Source organism: Hemitrygon akajei, chromosome 22, assembly GCF_048418815.1.
Source record: "Hemitrygon akajei chromosome 22, sHemAka1.3, whole genome shotgun sequence".
NCBI lineage: Eukaryota > Metazoa > Chordata > Chondrichthyes > Myliobatiformes > Dasyatidae > Hemitrygon > Hemitrygon akajei.
The window spans coordinates 42230178-42250419 of NC_133145.1; the positions used below are offsets into that span (position 1 = coordinate 42230178).

General features: G+C 38.8%; 1 protein-coding gene across 1 annotated transcript in view; it reads right to left on the minus strand.

Annotated features, from left to right (window-relative positions):
• Nucleotides 1–19872, minus strand: part of kif19 (kinesin family member 19) — a 204280-nt gene extending 184408 nt beyond the window's left edge. The window contains exons 1-2 of the mRNA XM_073026104.1: nucleotides 19198–19872; nucleotides 11494–11574 (exon numbers count right to left, since the gene is read on the minus strand). Of these exons, the coding sequence (XP_072882205.1) occupies nucleotides 11494–11574; nucleotides 19198–19236 (120 nt within the window). The 5' untranslated portion in view covers nucleotides 19237–19872. The remainder of the gene's footprint in view (nucleotides 1–11493; nucleotides 11575–19197) is intronic.
• Between the last annotated feature and the right edge of the window lie 370 nt (nucleotides 19873–20242).

The following is a 20242-nucleotide window of genomic DNA, read 5'->3' on the forward strand; positions in this document are numbered from 1 at the left end:
TTATCTTGAGGCAAATCAGAGTAGATAAATCCCCAGGACCTGACAGGGTATTCCCTCGGACTTTGAAGAAGACTAGTGTTGAAATTGCAGGGGCCCTGGCACAAATATTTAAAATGTTGGTATCTACGGGTGAGGTGCCAGAGGATTGGAGGATAGCTTATGTTGTTTCATTGTTTAAAAAAGGCTCTAAAGGTAATCTGGGAAATTATAGACCAGTAAATTTGACATTGGTAGCAGGTAAATTATTGGAAGGAGTACTAAGAGATAAGATCTACAAGTATTTGGATAGACAGGGACTTATTAGGGAGAGTCAACACGGCTTTGTGCGTGGTAGGTCATGTTTAACAAATCTATTAGTGTTTTTCAAGGAGGTTACCAGGAAAGTGGATGAAGGGAAGGCAATGGATGTTGTCTACATGAACTTCAGTAAGGCCTTTGACAAGGTCCCGGATGGGAGGTTAGTTTGGAAGATTCAGTCACTAGGTAGTAAATTGGATTAGACATTGGCTCAATGGGAGAAGTCAGAGAGTGGTAGTGGAGGATTGCTTCTCTGAATGGAGGCCTGTGGCTAGTCGTGTACCACAGGGATCAGTGCTGGGTCCATTGTTATTTGTCATCTATATCAATGATCTGGATGATAATGTGGTAAATTGGATCAGCAAATTTGCTGATGATACAAAGATTGGAGGTGTAGTGGGCAGTGAGGAAGGTTTTCAAAGCTTGCAGAGGGATTTGGACCAGCCGGAAAAATGGGCTGAAAAATGGCAGATGGAGTTTAATACAGACAAGTGTGAGGTATTGCACACTGGAAGGACAAACCAAGGTAGAACATACAAGGTAAATGGTAGGGCACTGAGGAGTGCAGTAGAACAGAGGGATCTGGGAATACAGATACAAAATTCCCTAAAAGTGGCGTCACAGGTAGATAGGGTCGTAAAGAGAGCTTTTGGTACATTGGCATTTATAAATCAAAGGATTGAGTATAAGAGTTGGAATGTTATGGTGAGGTTGTATAAGGCATTGGTGAGGCCGAGTTTGGAGTATTGTGTGCAGTTTTGGTCACCAAGTTAAAGGAATGATATTAATAAGGTTGAAAGAGTGCAGAGAAGGTTTACAAGGATGTTGCTAGGACTTGAGAAACTGAGTTACAGAAAAGGTTGAATAGGTTAAGACTTTATTCCCTGAAGCGTAGAAGAATGAGGGAAGATTTGGTAGAGGTATATAAAATTAAGATGGGTATAAATAGAGTGAATTCCACTGAAGCTAGGGGAGAAAAAAAAACCCATAGGATATGGGTTAAGGGTGAAGGGGGAAAAGTTTAAAGTGAACATTGGGGGGGCGGGGGGCTTCTTCACACAGAGAGTGGTGGGAGTGTGGAATGAGCTGCCAGATGAAGTAGTAAATGCGGGCTCACTTTTAACATTTAAGAAAAACATGGACAGGTTAATGGATGAGAGGTGAGTGGAAGGATATGGTCCAGGTGCAGGAAAGTAGGACTAGGCAGAAAAATGGTTTGGCACAGCCAAGAAGGGCCAAAAGGCCTGTTTCTGTGCTGTAATGTTCTATGTTTCTATGGTTGTCCTATGTTCTAGATAGATAGATAGATATCTACACCCACACATACAGAAAATGTAACATGAAGGATCCCACCCACCTTGCTCATGGATTGCTTGCCCCACTCCCATCAGGGAGGAGGCTATGTAGTATCCACACCAGGACCACCAGACACAAAAACAGTTACTTTCCCCAAGCAGTAGCACTTCCGCTCACTAACTCACCCCTCTACACGCCCAACCACCACTACTTATCATTTCCTGAGAGTCACCTTATGTACAGACACCCTTGGACCTAGTATCACTTTATGGGCATATAAACAATCAATCTATAACTTATCTTACACATTTATATTTATTCTGTTTTTATTATTATTGTATTCTTTAACTTGTCGAGTTTGTTGTGCTTCATTGGAGTTGCAATAGCAATTATTTTTTTCTCCTTTACAGTTGTGAACTGGAAATGAGATTAAACAATCTTGAAGAAGTCTTGACAATAATAAGTTTCTTGTCCACATGGAGATAAAGAAGTTTGATTTTAATGACCTGATTAACAATTCAGTGCAAGCAAATACCAATAACAAAAGCAGATTTTAACTGCTTGTGCTTATCACCAGAGATGTCATTAGAAGCTGTACTGCAAGCCAGAGGATATTTTTTTGTTCTAATTGTGATCTATTTTGCAAAAAAATTATGTATAATTTATCTTTTTATTTTTCTCATGAATGCCTCTTGAATGATTTTATGTGCCTGCTGAAAGTAAGTTTTCATTGCAGCTATGCACACATGGACTTCTGCATGTGACTTCCCAGGTACCTAATCTTGCATTTTCACTGGCACCAGAGCTGCTGGGGGTATAATGAATATCAAATTTCATGTTCCCATCTCTAAAAATGCTGATACCAACTCATGTTGTCTGACATTTTCCCAGTCCCTTATTCCTTTAGGGTAGAAAGAACAGAGTTCATGATTTAGTCATAGCATATTATATTGCACCAGCTTGATTTGCATTTTTGGATTGCGTTACTCAGTTACAGCAATTACCAACCACAAGGAGAAAAAAACATCCAGATCATTGCATAAGAGCAGTATTGAAGCATGATATCTGCAGTGATAACAAATATTATAGGTATTTTGAAACAATTAGAATGAAAAGCATCTTTATAAAATGAATGTCCAAGAGCATAACAAAGGAAGATCTCGGTGTAAGTGCATACAAGTCACCAAATGAACCCCAAAATCAATTACAGTAGCAATACTGTAAAGGCACTTATTCAATGTACATAACAAAAACTTTGATACACTATGATATATCTGAACTTATCATTATTTCTTTTGAGGGTTTTTTTTAAATCAGAGGCTTTCAAAGGAAGATGTTTGGACTTTAATTAACAGCAACACACACAAAATGAGGGATGATCTCATCAGGTCAGCAGCATCTACGGAAAAGAGTAAGTAGTCAACGTTTCGGGTTGAGACCCTTCAGGACTTCATAATTAACATATGCAAATTGCAAGATATAGCAACGTGTAGCATTACAATCTGCAGCAAGTTGTGAGGATACATATAGACAAAGTTTAACAATTAGGTATTTACTCATGCAACACATTCTTTTGTCAGGTTTCATCCTGATCTCAATATCATCAGTCAGGTCGATGGCTAAAAAATAAAAACAAGTTAAGAAAATAAACAAGTTAATAGAGAAAATAAATATTCCTGATAATTATATGTAACCTTACTCCACCCTACTCTCAAACATCGCCAAGCCACCAAAGCCCTCATGTGTTTTCTTTTAAACACATATTAATGACTTGTACTGGACATGGGTGAGCAGAGTAAAGTGTCTAAATATGTAGATGTCAGAAAGTTTGGTAAAATAAACACTGCATTAGCAGTTGTGCTCCAGCAAACAAGTGGCAGATGAACTTTAACGCAGAGAAGTGTGAAACGGTACATTTTGCAAAAAAGAAATTAAGACGTGAGAAATGATATGATTTGGAATTCACTTAGTGCATGAATGGTGGAAACAGGATCAATCATTGTTTTCAAAAGAGAATAGAATAGGCTCTTGAAAGAACTTAAAGGATTTGCAGAGCATAGAGGAGACACCAGGAGAACAACATTCTGCCAGGGTGGTGGTAGGGGCAGATACTTCAGGGAAATTTTAGAGTGCTTTAGAAAAACACATGCATGAAAGAAAAATGGAGGTCCATGTGGGAGGGAAGTGTTAGATTGATCGTAAGAGTAGGTTAAAAAGTTGGCACAACTATAAGACTTCAGGGAGAAGGGGAGGCAGTTAAACAGCTATCATTGCCATAGAGGTTTAAAGATTCTACTATGTATTCAGCAGCAAGGATGAATTTAGTGCATAGCTACAGGTGCACAAGATTGACTTAACATCAATCAATCTTGAGAAGGACAAATTTAAATCCTGCATTGATTTTTAGCAGCAAATGAGTTATCGAAGGATAACGGACTTTAGCGTAAAGTTCAGATGCGCAATCTATAACACTCTTGCATCAGCCAAACTGCTTAAGTTTATTATTGGTGGTGCCGAATACTCCTTTAAATCCAAAATGCAATTGTGACATTTTAGTTATGCATGAGATGAGACAGTGACGGGCAACAGGTCAATGTGAGCAGATGCCAATCACATCTGCTGACCTATCTCAGTTTACACCAATATAACAGTACAAAGGGCCATGAAGTTGAGGCTCAGTTCAATTGTATTAGATTTACCAGACAAGCAGAATAAAAATAACCCACAGCTGTCACTGATGCCTGCCTCAACGGGTTTGTTGATTATGGATACTCAGTTGATAGCTAAGATAGAGCTCTAATGTCTCCCTGAAACCTCTGATTGCAATTGCTAACTCAATGGAACTCAAAAGCTGGCTTTCTCTGACTTGGAGCCTTTAACAATCAAACCATCTGATTTTGAGCTTTGTTACTCTTGATGATCCCGGATATCTGTTAATTTCAAACAACCTCAGTGTTCTTTTAAGGTCTGTCGTGCTGGCATATCTAACCATCAATTCTAGTGCTTGGTTTGGAAGAACCCAATGTTCATTATCTTAATAATGTTTGATTCAAACTTTGAGAATTGCACGAAGTTAGAGGGATGGTGGAGAACATTTTATCAAAAATGTTATATTATTAAAAGTTTCATATAATTAGCTGTCAAAATATAAATGTAGAAATGGATAAATCAACTAATCATATCTACATTCATTTAGTGTGTTCATTTGGTTGTAATGTCACCTTTATACGTAATAAAATGAACTAAAAATACATTAAATGTCATCTCTTTTCTTAGTCACTGGAACACATACAATAATGAATTCATATTCATTGTGATGGAAATACTTTGCATCAGTCCTTGAGCACAAGGTGAAATCAATATTTATCAATTCTTCCTAGTAAAAATCAAAACCTGGCAATCCAATTAATCCGGTATACTGTATATTTCTTAAGTTGTAGAATTTTAAAAATGAATAATGAAATATAAAGACTTGCAGCAAGATCCGGACCAGCTGGAAAAATGAGCTGAAAAATGGCAGATGAAATTTCGCAGACAAGTGTGAGGTGTTGCACTTTGGGAGGACAAACCAGAGTAGGTCTTACACAGTGAGCAGAAGAGCTACTGGTAGGTAGGGCCATAAAGAAAGCTTTTGGCACATTGGCCTTCATAAATCAAAGTACTGAGTACAGGAGTTAAGATGTTGTGTTGAAGTTGTCTAAGACTTGGGTTTGGTTTAATTTGGAGTACTGTGTGCATTTTGGGTCACCTACCTGCAGCAAAGATGTCAATGATTGAAAGAGTGCCGATAAAATTTACTAGGATGTTGCCAAGACTTGAGGACATGAATTATGGGGAAAGGATGAATAGGTTAGGACCTTATTCCCTAGAATGTAGAAGAATGAGGGGAGATTTGATAGGAGTATACAAAATTGTGAGGAGTAAATGCAAGCAAGCTTTTTCCACTGAGGTTGGGTGAGATTCGAACTAGAGGTCATGGGTTAAGGATGAAAGGTGAAATGATTAAGGGGAATATGAGGGGGAAATTCTTCACTCAACGGGTGGTGAGAGTATGGAACATGCTGCCAGTGGAGGTTATCGAGGTGAGTTTGATTTTAACATTTCAGATAAATTTGGATAGGTACTTGGATGGGAGGGGTAAGTGGGGGCTATGGTCTGGGTGCAGGTTAATGGGAATAGACAAATTAATAGTTTGGCATGGACTAGATGGGATGAAGGTCCTTTTTCTGTGCTATAGTGTCTATGACTCTATCAGTTCGCTAAATCTCTCCTCATACGTCAACCCTAGCATTCTAAGCGTCAAGCTGGTGACTCTGCCTTGCACATCCTTGTTTGGGTAGTGTCTCCACAGTAATGAAGCCAGCACATGGATGATAGAACAATAGAGGGCTATATGGAGGGAATGGACAGAAGTTATAAGTTTGGCACAATATTATGGGCCAAAGGATGGGTATTGAGCTGTACAGTCCTACATCTGTCCTATGTCCTAAAAAACATGATCAAACGTCAGGATTTTAAGAATATATATAACGAGAGGAGTCAGTCAAATCAAGCATCCTTTGAAGGGTGTTCAATTTAATAAGGTCGTTCCTGGATTCTTATATCTCTTTCCTTTCCTGTTTGCACATCCTGTGACTACATTAAATCTAATTATTTTAATCTGAATGTTCATTGTCATTTAGGGAGGGGATCTGCAAAGATTTACAAGTTTTGATTGCAGAAATTTCACTTTATATCAGTGCTCAATATTTTGAACCTATGGCCCCTGGTTTGAACATTTTGAGTGGGAAGAAAAAGTCTTACAACATCTAACCATCCATATTGCTCAGAATCATAAATGTTTCAGTAGATCACATTTAATATTTCCAAACTGCAGAGAATATAGATTTAACTTTGAATTTCTCCACTTTGGGCAGCTCATGACCTTACGTCAATCCAGTGAACATTTGTTGTATCCTGTCTAAGGCAGGAATATTTTTCAATATGCAAATTTATTTCTGCAATATGTGATTCCCCTTCATTCACCTCTGCCTCAGCACTTTTTGTCCACCATATATATATATATATATATATATAAAAATATATATATACACACACACACACACACACACACACACACACACACACACACACACACACACACACACACACACACACACACACACACACACACACACACACACACACACACACACCCGCCCCCCCCCCCCCCCGTCTTGCTTTCAACCTAAGGTTGAAGTAAAACCAAAAGGTTTTTTAAAAAACCCTTTCTCTTATGAGACTTAGGATCAAAATTCATTTAAATTATGGGAAATGTACAGCTGGGGTCCTACAAAAAATGAATTTGGGTTCATAATGTGCATGGCTCAATAGAAAATGCTGTTCTTAATTTGACTTAAGTGAATCTCTCTCAAACAGGTCATAGGGATGTTGTAGGAAAAGGAAAAATATCTGTTATGGGTAATATGGAATGCTTTTTTTGGAGCCTATAATTATGTTAGGTATTAAGAAAATATGATATTCATACTTCATGATACCTATACTAATTATCTCCACAGTTTTCATCCTCATTTGTTAGTCACCAAAGATATTAAGAGAATTGAAAATATGATAAAACATACCTTCCCCATTTAATGAAGGTTATAAATTTTTATCTAATTTTGAGTCTTCAAAGGTAAATCTATTTGCTGCTAGCCGCATTATCACCCAGCCAACTGCTTACATAATATCTCAACCATTACGCAGTGAGATTCTATAAACATAAATTCCAGGCCATTAATATTTCAAGTAAACAGTGGAAAATTAGTTAACTCCAGGGCAACTAAGCAACCACAGAGTGCTATTTTTTATGATTTGTTGCACTCTAACTTTATAGCCCTTTCAACACACTTTCATTACAGCAAAACCTTACAACTTTAGATCTTAGAGTAGGTTATAAGTTTGGCAAAACATTGTGGGTCAAAGGATGTGTACCATGCTGTACTGTCCCGCATACGTCATGTGTCCCAAAAACATGATCTAAAGTCAAGATTTTCAGAATATATTTAATGAGAAGTCAGTCAAACAATCTTTGAAGGGTGTTGTAGGTCAAACAATTGATGCTACCAATTACAAACCAAGTTCTGGCCCTATGTAGTTGGCAGGCATATAAAGTTAGAATCAAAGTAATGTTACTGTCAAAGTATATATATGTCACTACATACGACCTTGAGATTCAATTTCTTGCAGGCATTTACAGGAAAATAAAGAACTATTATAGAATTATACATAAATGAAGACTGACACCCAATGCGCAAAAGAAGACAAATTATTTAAATTAAATATCAATAAATAATTAATACTGAGAACATGAGTTGTACATTCATATATGAAATGTTTCCATTTCTGAGAGTAGCAACTTGGGAAAGAATATTGTGGCTCATCTTTTTTTAAATCTTATTTTAATTTTTTTTAAATTTAATAAACAGTAAAATGTGATTCCACAGGAATTTATTTTGTGTTTTAATTTATTGTACCTTATTGTGTTTCTTTATATCAACAGGGAAACATCAAAAAGACTTTGCATGGTTGGGTCTAACTTTATGGTGCCTGCAGTCATTGTTTATCTGACTTGCAAAATGACCACAGAAATGATGCTGATGCCGTGTTAGGAACCAGATGTTCAGGATTGGATCAGTAAACCAGGTCCAGTGTGTTACCACCCAATGTCTGGCTGTACTACCAACTTCTTCCACATATTCACCAACACCGTGAAAACTTGGATGAAGCATCTACAGGAACCATCACTTGTGAATCTTTGCCTGGCACGTTTTTAGGACAAGAAGAGAAAAAGTTGCTCCCAAATAAAAAAAATTCCATGAAAGGGAAAATATACAATAAATTGTTGAGCTGATCCTTTGCTGACAATCTGATTAGCACATTAACTCTGCAACCAGAAAGCATTACTAAATTGGGCTCCTGTGTAATATAATCTGATGCGTAAACACAATTGTAAACTCTGTTGACAATTTTTTTCCCATTAATGCAGTAAGAGATTTATCTCACCTCTTCCATCAAGGGAGCGCATCAGATTAAAACCTGTTCTTTGCACAGGTGCTTAGATTTATCAACCATGATAAATAATGTAACATAGTATGGACAGTTAGTAATTCTAGCATTTGCTGAAATAAATCCCTGCTGTTGCCTTGCAGGCCAACACATCTTAATGTCCTGCATTTTAAAACCACTACAGTGATAGTATTTGCTCTGAATCACACAGCACACCTTAGAAAATTAAAATTCAGGTATACTGGGACCAACAGTAAAAATATAATTAAAATGCTGTCACGTCTATAGCACCTGCTAAAAGGCCAAGTGGCCATTGCCGCAAGGTGGGGCTCTGACACACTATTTGCTATAACAGTGAGACGTGAATCTGTCAAGTATAATTTATTGTATTAGATGAAGATGTTCTGATGCAAGTCAGCTCCATCATCTCACACACAGTTAACGTTTAACACAAAAATACAGAAAAATATAGAGGGGAGACTCACTGCCAATATTTACAGGAATGGCAGTGTAGGTCTTAAGTTACTAGATCACCAGCCACTGACCCAGAAATATGAGCACAAATTCTACCATTGCAGCTGTGACATTTATATCAAGCTATTAAATCAATTTGGATTTTATTTTAGGAAAAAAGCTGATCTCAAGCACATTCATCAGAAAAGTACTTCGAGTAGTAAAAATCATTCTAGAAAACTAATGTCCTCCAGCAAAGGAAATCTTGCATCTTTTTCCCTAGGCTGGATATTATGCAATTGAAGATGTACCATTGATTCTTAATAGTCTCCATTACTCAAGGGCAAGTAAAGATGGGCAATAAATGCTGGCATTACAAAAGGTGGCTGCATCCTGTGAATGAAACCAGAAAAAAAACTACATAAAATTGTAAACAACTTTCTATCAGGTTCAATTGTGTTAAGTGATTTTAGTTCTTGATTAGATTAAATTTAGTCACGTTATACTTTAATGATATGCAATAATCTTAGATGATATCATTGATATTCATCACCAGTCCTGTACAGAGCCTGTCGTATACCTACAGGACACTCTGCCGCACATTGCCATCATATCAGGGGATTGAGGGCTAGAGGCGGGTGTGGTACAACCATCTCTGTCACAGAAAGGAGAAACAAACTTTGACAACTATTCAACTCATTCAACACACACAAAATGCTGGTGGAACGCAGCAGGCCAGGCAACATTTATAGGAAGAGGTACTCATTCCTGTGGCTTAATGTACTATCAAAGCTGACAAATGCTTAAAATGTTCTGACATTCAGAAACTCACAAAACCGTAAAGAAAAATGCCTTTAAAATATTTAAAAATCCAGATGACTACTCAAAGCAATCCCTTAACTTGAAAGGGAGAAGAAAACCTTATGTCTTTTGTCATCTCGCTCAGTTTTATTTTGCAAAATGATAGTTTATTTAATAGGAAGAAACAAGATCACATGGTAAGTATCAACTTGCATGATGAAATCATAAATAAGAGTCATGGCTAATCTTTAATATAATCATGGAGATATGGTATGGATAGACCAGAAAGCATAAGTAAACCCCTGTGGTTTATGTAGGAAGCTATGTTATGCTCCTCACTGGAATTAAAATAAATCACATTACACCTGGGGGAGATCTAATAGAGATGTGCTGGAGTTCCATGAAGAATTATTGCAGAATTGTTTTTCAATAATTATTTGTGTAGAGTCCTCGCTTAAGCATTTTACTTTGTGATTTATGCAGCCATTATTATTTGCATGAGGTACTGAGTTTCCAAGCAAGTCCTATTACTTACAGTAAACACAAAGTACACTGCAGGTGCTGGGGTCAAATCAACACGTACAACAAGCTGGAGGAAATCAGCAGGTTGGGCAGCATCTGTTGAAATGAGCAGTCAACATTTCGGGCTGAGACCCTTTGTCAGGACTGTCCTGACGAAAGGTCTCAGCCCGAAACGTTGACTGCTCGTTTCAACGGATGCTGCCCAACCTGCTGAGTTGCTCCAGCTTGTTGTGCGTGTCCTATTACTTACGTTGTCTGTAACTTCCTCTCAAGTTCAGCCATAGATTCTCTCCAGCTCCTTTCTTATTCTTCCAAGTATAGCTGTTTGCATTTAATCTGGCCCAGTCTTCAAGTGGATGGAAATTATTTCTCATCTCTATTTGCTGTATTATTTCAGATTGTCTATGTCTCTTCACTCAACTCCAGAAAAAACATCAGTACTTTGGAAAAAGATTGGCATTCAAAAACTGGTGTAGAAACAACTTCATAAATTCCTGACTCAAAAAAGACTACAGATGCTGGAAATTTCTAGTAACTCACACAAAATGCCAAAGGAACCCGGCAGGTCAGGTATTCTGCTTTAAGGTTTTGTGAACTCCTCCAGCGTTTTTGTGAATTCCTTCAGAAATTCCTTCTGTCATGTTTCTTTCCAATCATCCAATCTCACTACATAACTTTGGGGACAACTTAAACTAAATTAACAACTTCTTCCCATTCACTGTCAGACTACTTACAGTACAATCTTCATTGATTCATTCAAAACCACATTTGTTTCTTGTCACGCTGCCTTAGAAATGTCCCCTAACTTTACATACCATGGAAAAGTGAACACAGTTCTAAATACTTAGTTGCTATTGACATAGAAGAGAGCAAAAGCCAACTGTTACTAGTTCCACACAAAAGTATTCCAAATTCTTTGGAAAGCACAATAGATTGGGTGCTTTTTTTTTATATATAAAGGCAACAATGAACAGCCTTTTGAGGATAAATTTGAACTACAGGGGCGAGGAAAACAACAGAGTAGATTTAAAGCTCTGTTGAAATTAGATTGATCTAAAAGTAGTCATCAACACTGACCTGCTCATCAATTTTGTGAGCAATGATTGAGGCACCTTCCTCCACTTCTGTCTCATTGATGGGCCGAATCCGAAGGGCCACCTGTGCAAAACAGAAACAGAGCTTGTTACTGAAGGCAGCAATAGAGACATTTAGGAAATACCACCATTGGCAGTCAATATGGAGTGCAAATGTTTTTGATGAAGGCACTGGATCTGGGCAGCAGAAGTAGTTTAAACATTGCTTCATTTATTCATAGGACCACACTTGTATATTGGTGATCCTAACAACTAATACCGTATTGCCTTATGCACTTGCCCTAGGCCACTGGTGGGCTATTTTTGCAACTAGTTATTTGGCATATCTTATGGTTGCTCAACTCTTTCATGGGACACATAGAATCTTAACAAATTCATTCCTCAGTGAATTCCAGATTAGGTATTTTGCCTTGGGTTTCACCAGTGATATGAACCTATACTTTAATGACCAGGTACTTCATTTACATTTTTTCTGCCTGGGGTCTTGACAACCTTAGACAACACAATGGTAACTCTAATGCATCCTACCTCAGGTGAATAACTGGCACTCAATAATCCCATATAGATTACACCCCAGATACACCCTTGAACCATGCTAGCTGACTCTAGTGTGAAGGGACTAAGGATTATGTACTGGGCCCAGGTTTGTTTGAAAACTAAATACAGGTCTTAGAATGCAGGCTGGATTGAACCAAACTGGGCCAGACTGACTCTTCAGTAGTAAATATTTTAAAAACCACCTCTGGTTAAAAGTATTGATGAGTGGTCGTTGTGTGGATACAATCTTCAAGATAGGGCCTGGCAGACTGGGAGGAGACACTCAGGAACCGAAGCTGGGAGGCAGCCCTGAACCGGCCACATTGTTAGATCGAACAGCCCAAGCAGAGGGGTTCTGAGAGATAATAACCATAAGATAAAGGAGAAGAATTAAGCCATTTGGCTCATCAAGTCTGCTCCACCATTTTGTCATGGCTGATCCATTTTCCCTCTTGGCCCCAATCCCCTGCCTTCTCCCCATATCTTTTTATGCCCTGACTAATCAAGGAGCTATCAACCTCTCCTTTAAATATACCCTCTCATTGCATGCCCCCATACCCCGAACCAGAGCAGCAGGCCTTTCCTCACAGCCTGGGACCCAAATATATAGGTTGTGGTTGGATTGAGCCTGATATTTATTTACAAAGTGCTTGGGCTAAGGTTCATTTTGACAGTGGATAGGTCATAATTAAACTTTACTCCCACCACGCAAACCTTCAATGTGAAGGGCGTATTAGTTTTTATTTTGAGAGGAGTCAACGTTAGTGAGGATCCTCATTTCTTCTTGGAAGATGTTCCAATAATTTGGTGTTCCAAATCAACCAACAGGAACCAAATCAGCAGATTTGTCAACTAAACAAACTCCTTGATACAGACCGTGATCTGCCATTCTCAGGTCAAAACCCTGTTGTTAATTAAAAATGTGGCTTTGTATCTTTAGTCAAATTATGAGAATCTGACACAGGGCACTATTGAAGAGTTGGTGTAACAGCAGTTCTATTATGCATACTTCCTGTTATATTTGTTTTTCATTTGAAATGGATACATGCCACAGCCATTATTGTCAGGAAGGTGACCCTTTTTTGTTAGCGAAACTGTCAGATCAAATGTTCTTGGCAACTTTTTGTGGTTTTCAAAATGATTGTCTATTTATGATGGTTGGAATCATGGAAGGAGTGTCATGCTGGATTAAATTCTAATAGTCTTCTTTTTCATGCTGTGTCCAGATAAATGACTTCAGCCAACAAGGGACTACTGTTCTCGACTTATCCAGCTGAATAGCAAAAATAATTAATCCTCTGATTACCAGTCTGTTGAAAAAGAATCTGATTGTTCTTCAAAGAAACCTGTCCTCACTTCATAGAAAACATAAGAGAAACCTGTCTCCACTCAAAGGATGCCAAGTTCACAGGGATAATTTTGGCAGGCTCTGCTACCGGTCTTGAAGGATGCCAGTGTAATCAGAGATAGGATGATAACACTATAATGTAGGCACTGTGGACCATGCTCATTATCAGAGAGGTTCCCCACCAATAACAGAGTCTCATTCTTTTCTCCCATGTGTTCTCAAAGGTTCCTGTTCCTGCTTTGCTTATCAGCTTGTAAGTAAGACCACAAGACCATAAGATATAATAGCAGAATTAGGCCATTTGGCCCATTGAGTCTGCTCTGCCATTCCATCATGACTAATTTATCATCCCTCTCAACCCCATTGTCCTGCCTTCTCCCCATAACATTTGATGTCTTTAGTAATCAAAGGCCTATCAAGCACCACTTTAAATATACACAATGTACTCCATTGACACTTTCAAATGCCAGCTCAAACCTAGTTATTTAACCTTGTTTTTAACTAACATCTTTTGTCTTTTATTTGAATTTTTATTTATTTTCATGTTTACACTTTATCCCATTGTAAAGCACTTTGAACTACATTGTCTGTGTGAAAAATGCTCTATAAATCAGTTATTATTACTAGTTTTTTTTAGTTTCTCTCAACTGAACAGTTCTCATGTGAAGCTAAAGTTTGCAGAAAATATTTTTGGGACAAATTAAAAGTGGAAAGCAAGACCATCAGTGGAGTTTTCTGTGGCTTCCTTTCCTTCAGAGTCTTTTTAAACTTCTTTTAAAAGAATAGACAATCAATTTAGCTTTAATAACATACCTGGTTTCATAGATCTTGAAATTCCACAAGCTGTATGCCAGCAAATGTGCTTATGCTACCATGTTGGACTGACTCTCCTATAGTTTATTTGGAGGGCATACTGTATACATGGAGTTAAAAAGAATGCAAATCTTAACTTGTCTCTGCTTGTGGTGTTAGCTGCCCTATATTGTGGGAAATTCAATTACCTATCTGCTGATGATGAACAGGTGGAGGTTTCCTGAACCTTCGCTTAGAGCAGAATTCAAGTCAAGTCAAGTCACTTTAATTGTCATTTTGAACATAACTGCTGGTACAGTACATAGTAAAACCGAGACAACGTTTTTTCAGGACCATGGTTTTACGACGCAGTACAAAAACTAGACTGAACTACGTAAAAAACAACACAGAAAAAAAACTACACTAGACTACAGACCTACCCAGGACTGCATAAAGTGCACAAAATAGTGCGAGCATTACAATAAATAATAAACAGAGACTATAGGGCAGTAAGGTGTCAGTCCAGGTTCTAGGTATTGAGGAGTCTGATAGCTTGGGGGAAGAAACTGTTACATAGTCTGGTCGTGAGAGCCCAAATGCTTTGGTGCCTTTTGGTATCATGATTATATTATTGATACCACCATGGTCCTTATTGGTCTGGAGCACTTCAGGGGATAATAAGGTCAAATCCTGCCAGTGAACTGAATTAACTATTATCAGGGATGATAAACATTGCTGTCATGCTGTAAAAATACGAGGTTCAGGCTTCTTTGAAGAAGGAAACATACTACTCACTTTCTAGAGTTATTTAATTTACTGAATACAGGTTTCCTTGTTGCTATGGTGGGATTTGAACTCATGTCTCCAAAGATGATCCAGTCCTCTGGATTGCTTAATCCATGCTTTCTAAGTCTTGCAGACCTACAGCGAAGAACTTGTCTCTTAAATGCTATCAAGCTACTGAAAAGTGGTAATGTTAAAATTGAATGAACTACCTAGTATCAATATAGGAACTTGATTTCAACATGACAAAGGAACACCCAGCCCATTAATCATTGAAAATCCTCTCAGTAACATTTAGGCTGCCAAACCTGGAGAACAACACTAATCAATCAAGTGATATAGCCATACTTGCATCTTTCTATCAATGTCCTGGAATCCTCAATCTCATCTCTAAGCATGTCCGACATAGGTGCTAGGCCCCTGAAGACAGACCCAAGAGATATGCGGCTCTGGGAGTCCTTAATATTGAATCTGGACTCCAAGGTATGACATCTTTTATTCATGATCACTTACTGGCAGTGAATTAATAGTCCTCAATGTTGAATATCTCTTGGAACAAACAGCAGGGAAGAAAACTCAGCAACTGCACACAGATTTGGGAGATTGTCAATGTTCATCGCCAGAATAGGCTTGGTAACATCGCTGACCAAACTAGCAAAGTTCTAAAAGGATTTTGATGTCTGTGTGTACCCATGGAAGATGGTGTGTGAATCAACATGAGGAAAAGGCATTATTGACCTTGTCTGTACCATTTCACCTGGTGTGGATGCGTCTGTGTGAAGTGACTACTGCACTGTCCTTGTTGGAGGTGTCAATCTCCTACATGCCAGATGGGATAGATCCAGAACAAACCTACCAGACTTTCAGTGAGGCATAATGGGCCATCTGTTGCTGAACTATTTTATCCACCACATCTATTAACTCATGGTGCGACACATCCCTCGTTCTACTTTGTAATCAAACCAGTTGACCAATCATCTTTCAGTAATGTGTGCAGTAACAGCATTCCAGAATTGATATCAAGCATAGATAATTATTTCAATCTGATAAAGCTACAACACAGGCCGAACAACATTGGAAGTAGCAGATGAGCTATAAAAGAACCAAAGGGTGCCACAGTCAGATCAAAGCCACATCCAGCAGCGAAGAGTGGTGGACAATTAATTGAGAGGAAGTGGACACATTAACATTGCACCCTCAATGACGATGATTTCTAGCTTTGGAGTATAAAAACCAAGGCTGAAGTATTTGCATCCACCTTCATGCAGAAGTATTGGGGATAATTTATCTTCTCCTTTTCTCAAGGCCATTCTTCAGATAAGCTAATTCACTCTGTGTGATATAAAGAAGTTCAATGCATGTTTTATTTTGCAAACCTTTTTGGGCATGACAAAGTCCGAAAGTAGTGTTAAAAATTCACCTTCCAAAGCCAGCCATCTTCCTAGCCAAGTTGTTCACCTCCAATATCATGCTAAGATGCGGTATCTTAGCAGATACACAAGGACTCAGAAATTGCTCTGGAGAACCCCATGCTGAATGTGTGGGTAAGAATCCAGTGTCAGTAAGATTTAGTTGTGCTCAACTCATCCTTTCTAAACCCTTTGATAAGAAGCTTGCTTGGTGTACACCCCACAGTAAAATGTGAAGTAGTTCTATAATTCAGCAAAATAAAATGTCTGAACTTTTAGTTGAGTTTAGTTTAGAGACACAGTGCAATAATAGGGCCTTCCGGACAAATATGCCTGTGCTGCCCAATTACATGTAACCAGTTCATCTAATAACCCGTGTGTCTTTACAACATGAGAGAAAACTGAGCACCCGGAGGAAATCCATTTAGTCACAGGGAGAAGGTAAAACTCCTTACACAACTGTGGAATTGAACCTACTCCATTTTAGCTACTACACTGTGTGTCAGTTAAGATGTGCTTGTTTCCCCCCACCCTCAAAACTTCTTAAATTGCTATTTGTGAAACGGTCAGGCACAATTGCGGGTAGCACACCATGAAATAAAAGATGTTCTTAGCTCATCCAACATCTGCTCCATGGCAGTAGAGAACACTGTGTTTAATCCTTAACCACTTAAAATGACAATCAGGAGGAGAAAACTGTCATGTCCCTTTCCACAGAAAATTAAATCCATTTGTCAAAAAGGTTCCTTCAGCCAAGTCCATACTTGCAGTAATGTTCCCGCAAGTGCTGGCCTGCACTGTTGATAGGTGGCATGTTGGCTGGTCAGAGCCCCTGGAGGCATGCCAGAGTAAAGTATTGAAGCATGAGACAGATTCCATATTGTAACCACCTTTGCCCTGGTTGCTTCTGCGTGCATGTCCAGCAGTGCTGGGAGAGGAGTTTGCTCATCCTCTCACTTGTTGTTTGAATGACCTTGGAGTGGCCACTGAGCCTCACACTTTTGTTTGCTTTGGGTACCACCACGACCAGCATAGCCCGATCATTTCAATTCTGTTTCAACCCAATTCTATTAGTTACCAATTCATTTGGTTCCTGGATAAATTGCCCTTCCAATGCATAAGGAGCTGGCTATGAATTGTGACTGGCAGGTTTTGTGCCTGCTGTAACACAAATATGCCTAATATCATACTTACCATCATATGAATCTCTTAATATTTTTCAGTCAGGAATCTAGACCTTACTGTTTCCAAGTTGAACACACTAACCAATTTGCTTTCAGTTGATGTAAGCAATATTACCCATAAAGATTGGTACACGACCACCCTTTTCTACTTCATTATGTAGCTTTCTCGTTCATCAGTATACTTCACTTAAAATTGTTTTTGTCCCAGTATTTGGAGAATTCCTCCTGAAAATGCCTTCCATCTGTCTACAATTCCCCTTAAAGGTTGTGGCTGAAAGCCGTGGTCCAGAGTAGAACAATCCACAGGAGTGTCAATCTTCATCTTGACACTATCGTTAACTAATTTGTGTCTTTATCCACCTGGTTTTCATTTTGCATATTTGCTGCGTGCACTCTGTTTGCACCATATTATTCACTTTTCTCATTCACTCACAAATAAATTTACTGCTCATCTGGCTTTAAATTCATTTTGATCTTCAGCTGCTAACTTCTGAAATGTGGTCTTTAAGCGAATATTTACAACACTTCACTATTTTGAATGAGCAACGCTCTAGCGGGTGACGCCACTTTTTCTTAATCCCAAAATGCACCAAACATTTAAGAAACTCTTAGATAGGCACATGGATGATAGAAAATTTGGGCTATCTGTGAGGGAAGGGTTAGATTGATCTTAGAGTAGGTTAAAATGTCGACATCACATTGAGGGCTAAGGGGCCTGTACTGTGCTGTAATGTTCTGTGTAAACAACTATATAATGTGGTTGTTTATCTCATTTCTCGTTGTGGACATCCCTGAGTGTAAATTGGCTGCTTGCTTTGTTTGCATTGTATCAAATGCAGTCTAAATATTAAATGATTGAATTTAACCTCTTTAATGTTCTGGTTCACCATGGAGGTAGTCTTGCCGGGATCCGTGTATTCTCAGTGAAAGCTGGATTGGTTAAAGCTGGAGTTAGATACACACGGATCCACCAGATTTTCCCAGCATGAAAGTGAAGGAAAATATTTGGAAATGGAGGGTTCCAAAGGAGAGATAACAGGGATGAGTGAAAATGTATGGTTTTCTCAGGATGGATGTTAAGTGGTAATTTGAATGACACTTTAAAACAATTCAGGTAAATTCTCATTTTGGAAATACACCAATCTCAGATCTGTTTACAATGGGCTCCTGGTAGATGCAGGATTTCTAACTCGCAAAACAAAACTCCTGGGGTTGGTTTCTTCTTCATAGAAATACGTTTTAAATCAGATCATACACATAAGACACTATTTAAATGCGGACATAATAGAAATACGAACTAAAGTGATAAGTGTATTTTATCTTAAATTTCTGAAAAGTTTATACATTTAGCTTTTAGTTAAGTGTTTAAGTTAAAAAATATGAAACCAACAGGCCATCGTTTTTACTTAAGTCACCTGCATGCAAAACTCCAAGAAAATTAAGTATTTGTTTTCAACCTTTATCCCAGACGTTACCGGTAGACTACAACACCAAACGCATACAGTAACTGTACACAAAATGTATTTCCTTTAAGGCAAAGCTGTTTAAACGTCGTTCCCTTGAGTGGAATGTTGTTTGATGTTTCTAGCCACTATTTTATAAATTGTTATTTATTAGGCTGAAGGTGAACTTACGGTCAGCTGCTGGTCTTTGGATTCTCCTCCGTCCTTCATGGTTGTTGGCAATGGGGTTGGGATTACACAGTCCGACTACATGGCGGTGGGTCGCAGACACTTAGTCAAGATCACGGACTGTCCTCTTAACCCTCACATTCTCTCTCTCTCACCTTCTTCTCGCACACCCCTCAACACAACTTTATTATGAACCGCCCGATTCAGATCTCCAAATCCGGACCAGCACGCAATCTTCCCGCTTGATTTTTCCCTCAATTAAAGAAAATATATTTATTCCTCTTAGAAGGTCACCCTCCTGTGGCTGTTCAGCCTTCTAATTGCTAAGGTATAGAAAACGGGCGCCATTCGCAGCGGCTGGACCAGCGGGGTGCGTTGCTGCTGTCGATCCCCGCTGTGTGTGAATACGATGTTGGTCTGTATCCTAGAGCCCTATAGACTTTCAAACTGGATTCCGTGCGCAGGAAATCCGAGCCGACACGGCATCGGTTGGCAGGTGCTCACAGAGGCCGCCTGCCGACGATCCGCGGTTACAATACCCATTGAAGTGGAGACTGCGGGGTGCTGGAATCCGGAGCAACGAATTGTCCGCCTGAGGAACTGTTGGGGGGGAAAGGATTTATCGACATTTCGGGCGGAAATCCTGAATCGGGCGTTTTAGTCCCTGTGAAAATCAGAGAAAAGACATGTTACATGCACCTACGGCAACACAAAATGCTGGAGTAACTCAGCAGGTTAGACAGCATCTATGGAGAAGAAACTGTCGACATTTCAGGTGGAGACCCTTCATTAGGATTGGAACGGAAGGTGTGTATGTGGGGGGAGGGGGATCTATAGGTTCGTTCAGGTTTAGATGTCGCATGCCCCTGAGGTATTATAGGTCTAAAAAATAGAAACAGTTCTGTAGAACAAAACTCCTAGACTGTGGGTTTTACCACTAGCAGCTTTGGAATCAAAAGCAGGCTCTCACAGTATGGATTAGTCAGAAAATAACTCACCAATAACATTTAAAAGACATTTGGATAAGCATAAATCAATGCCCCCATCC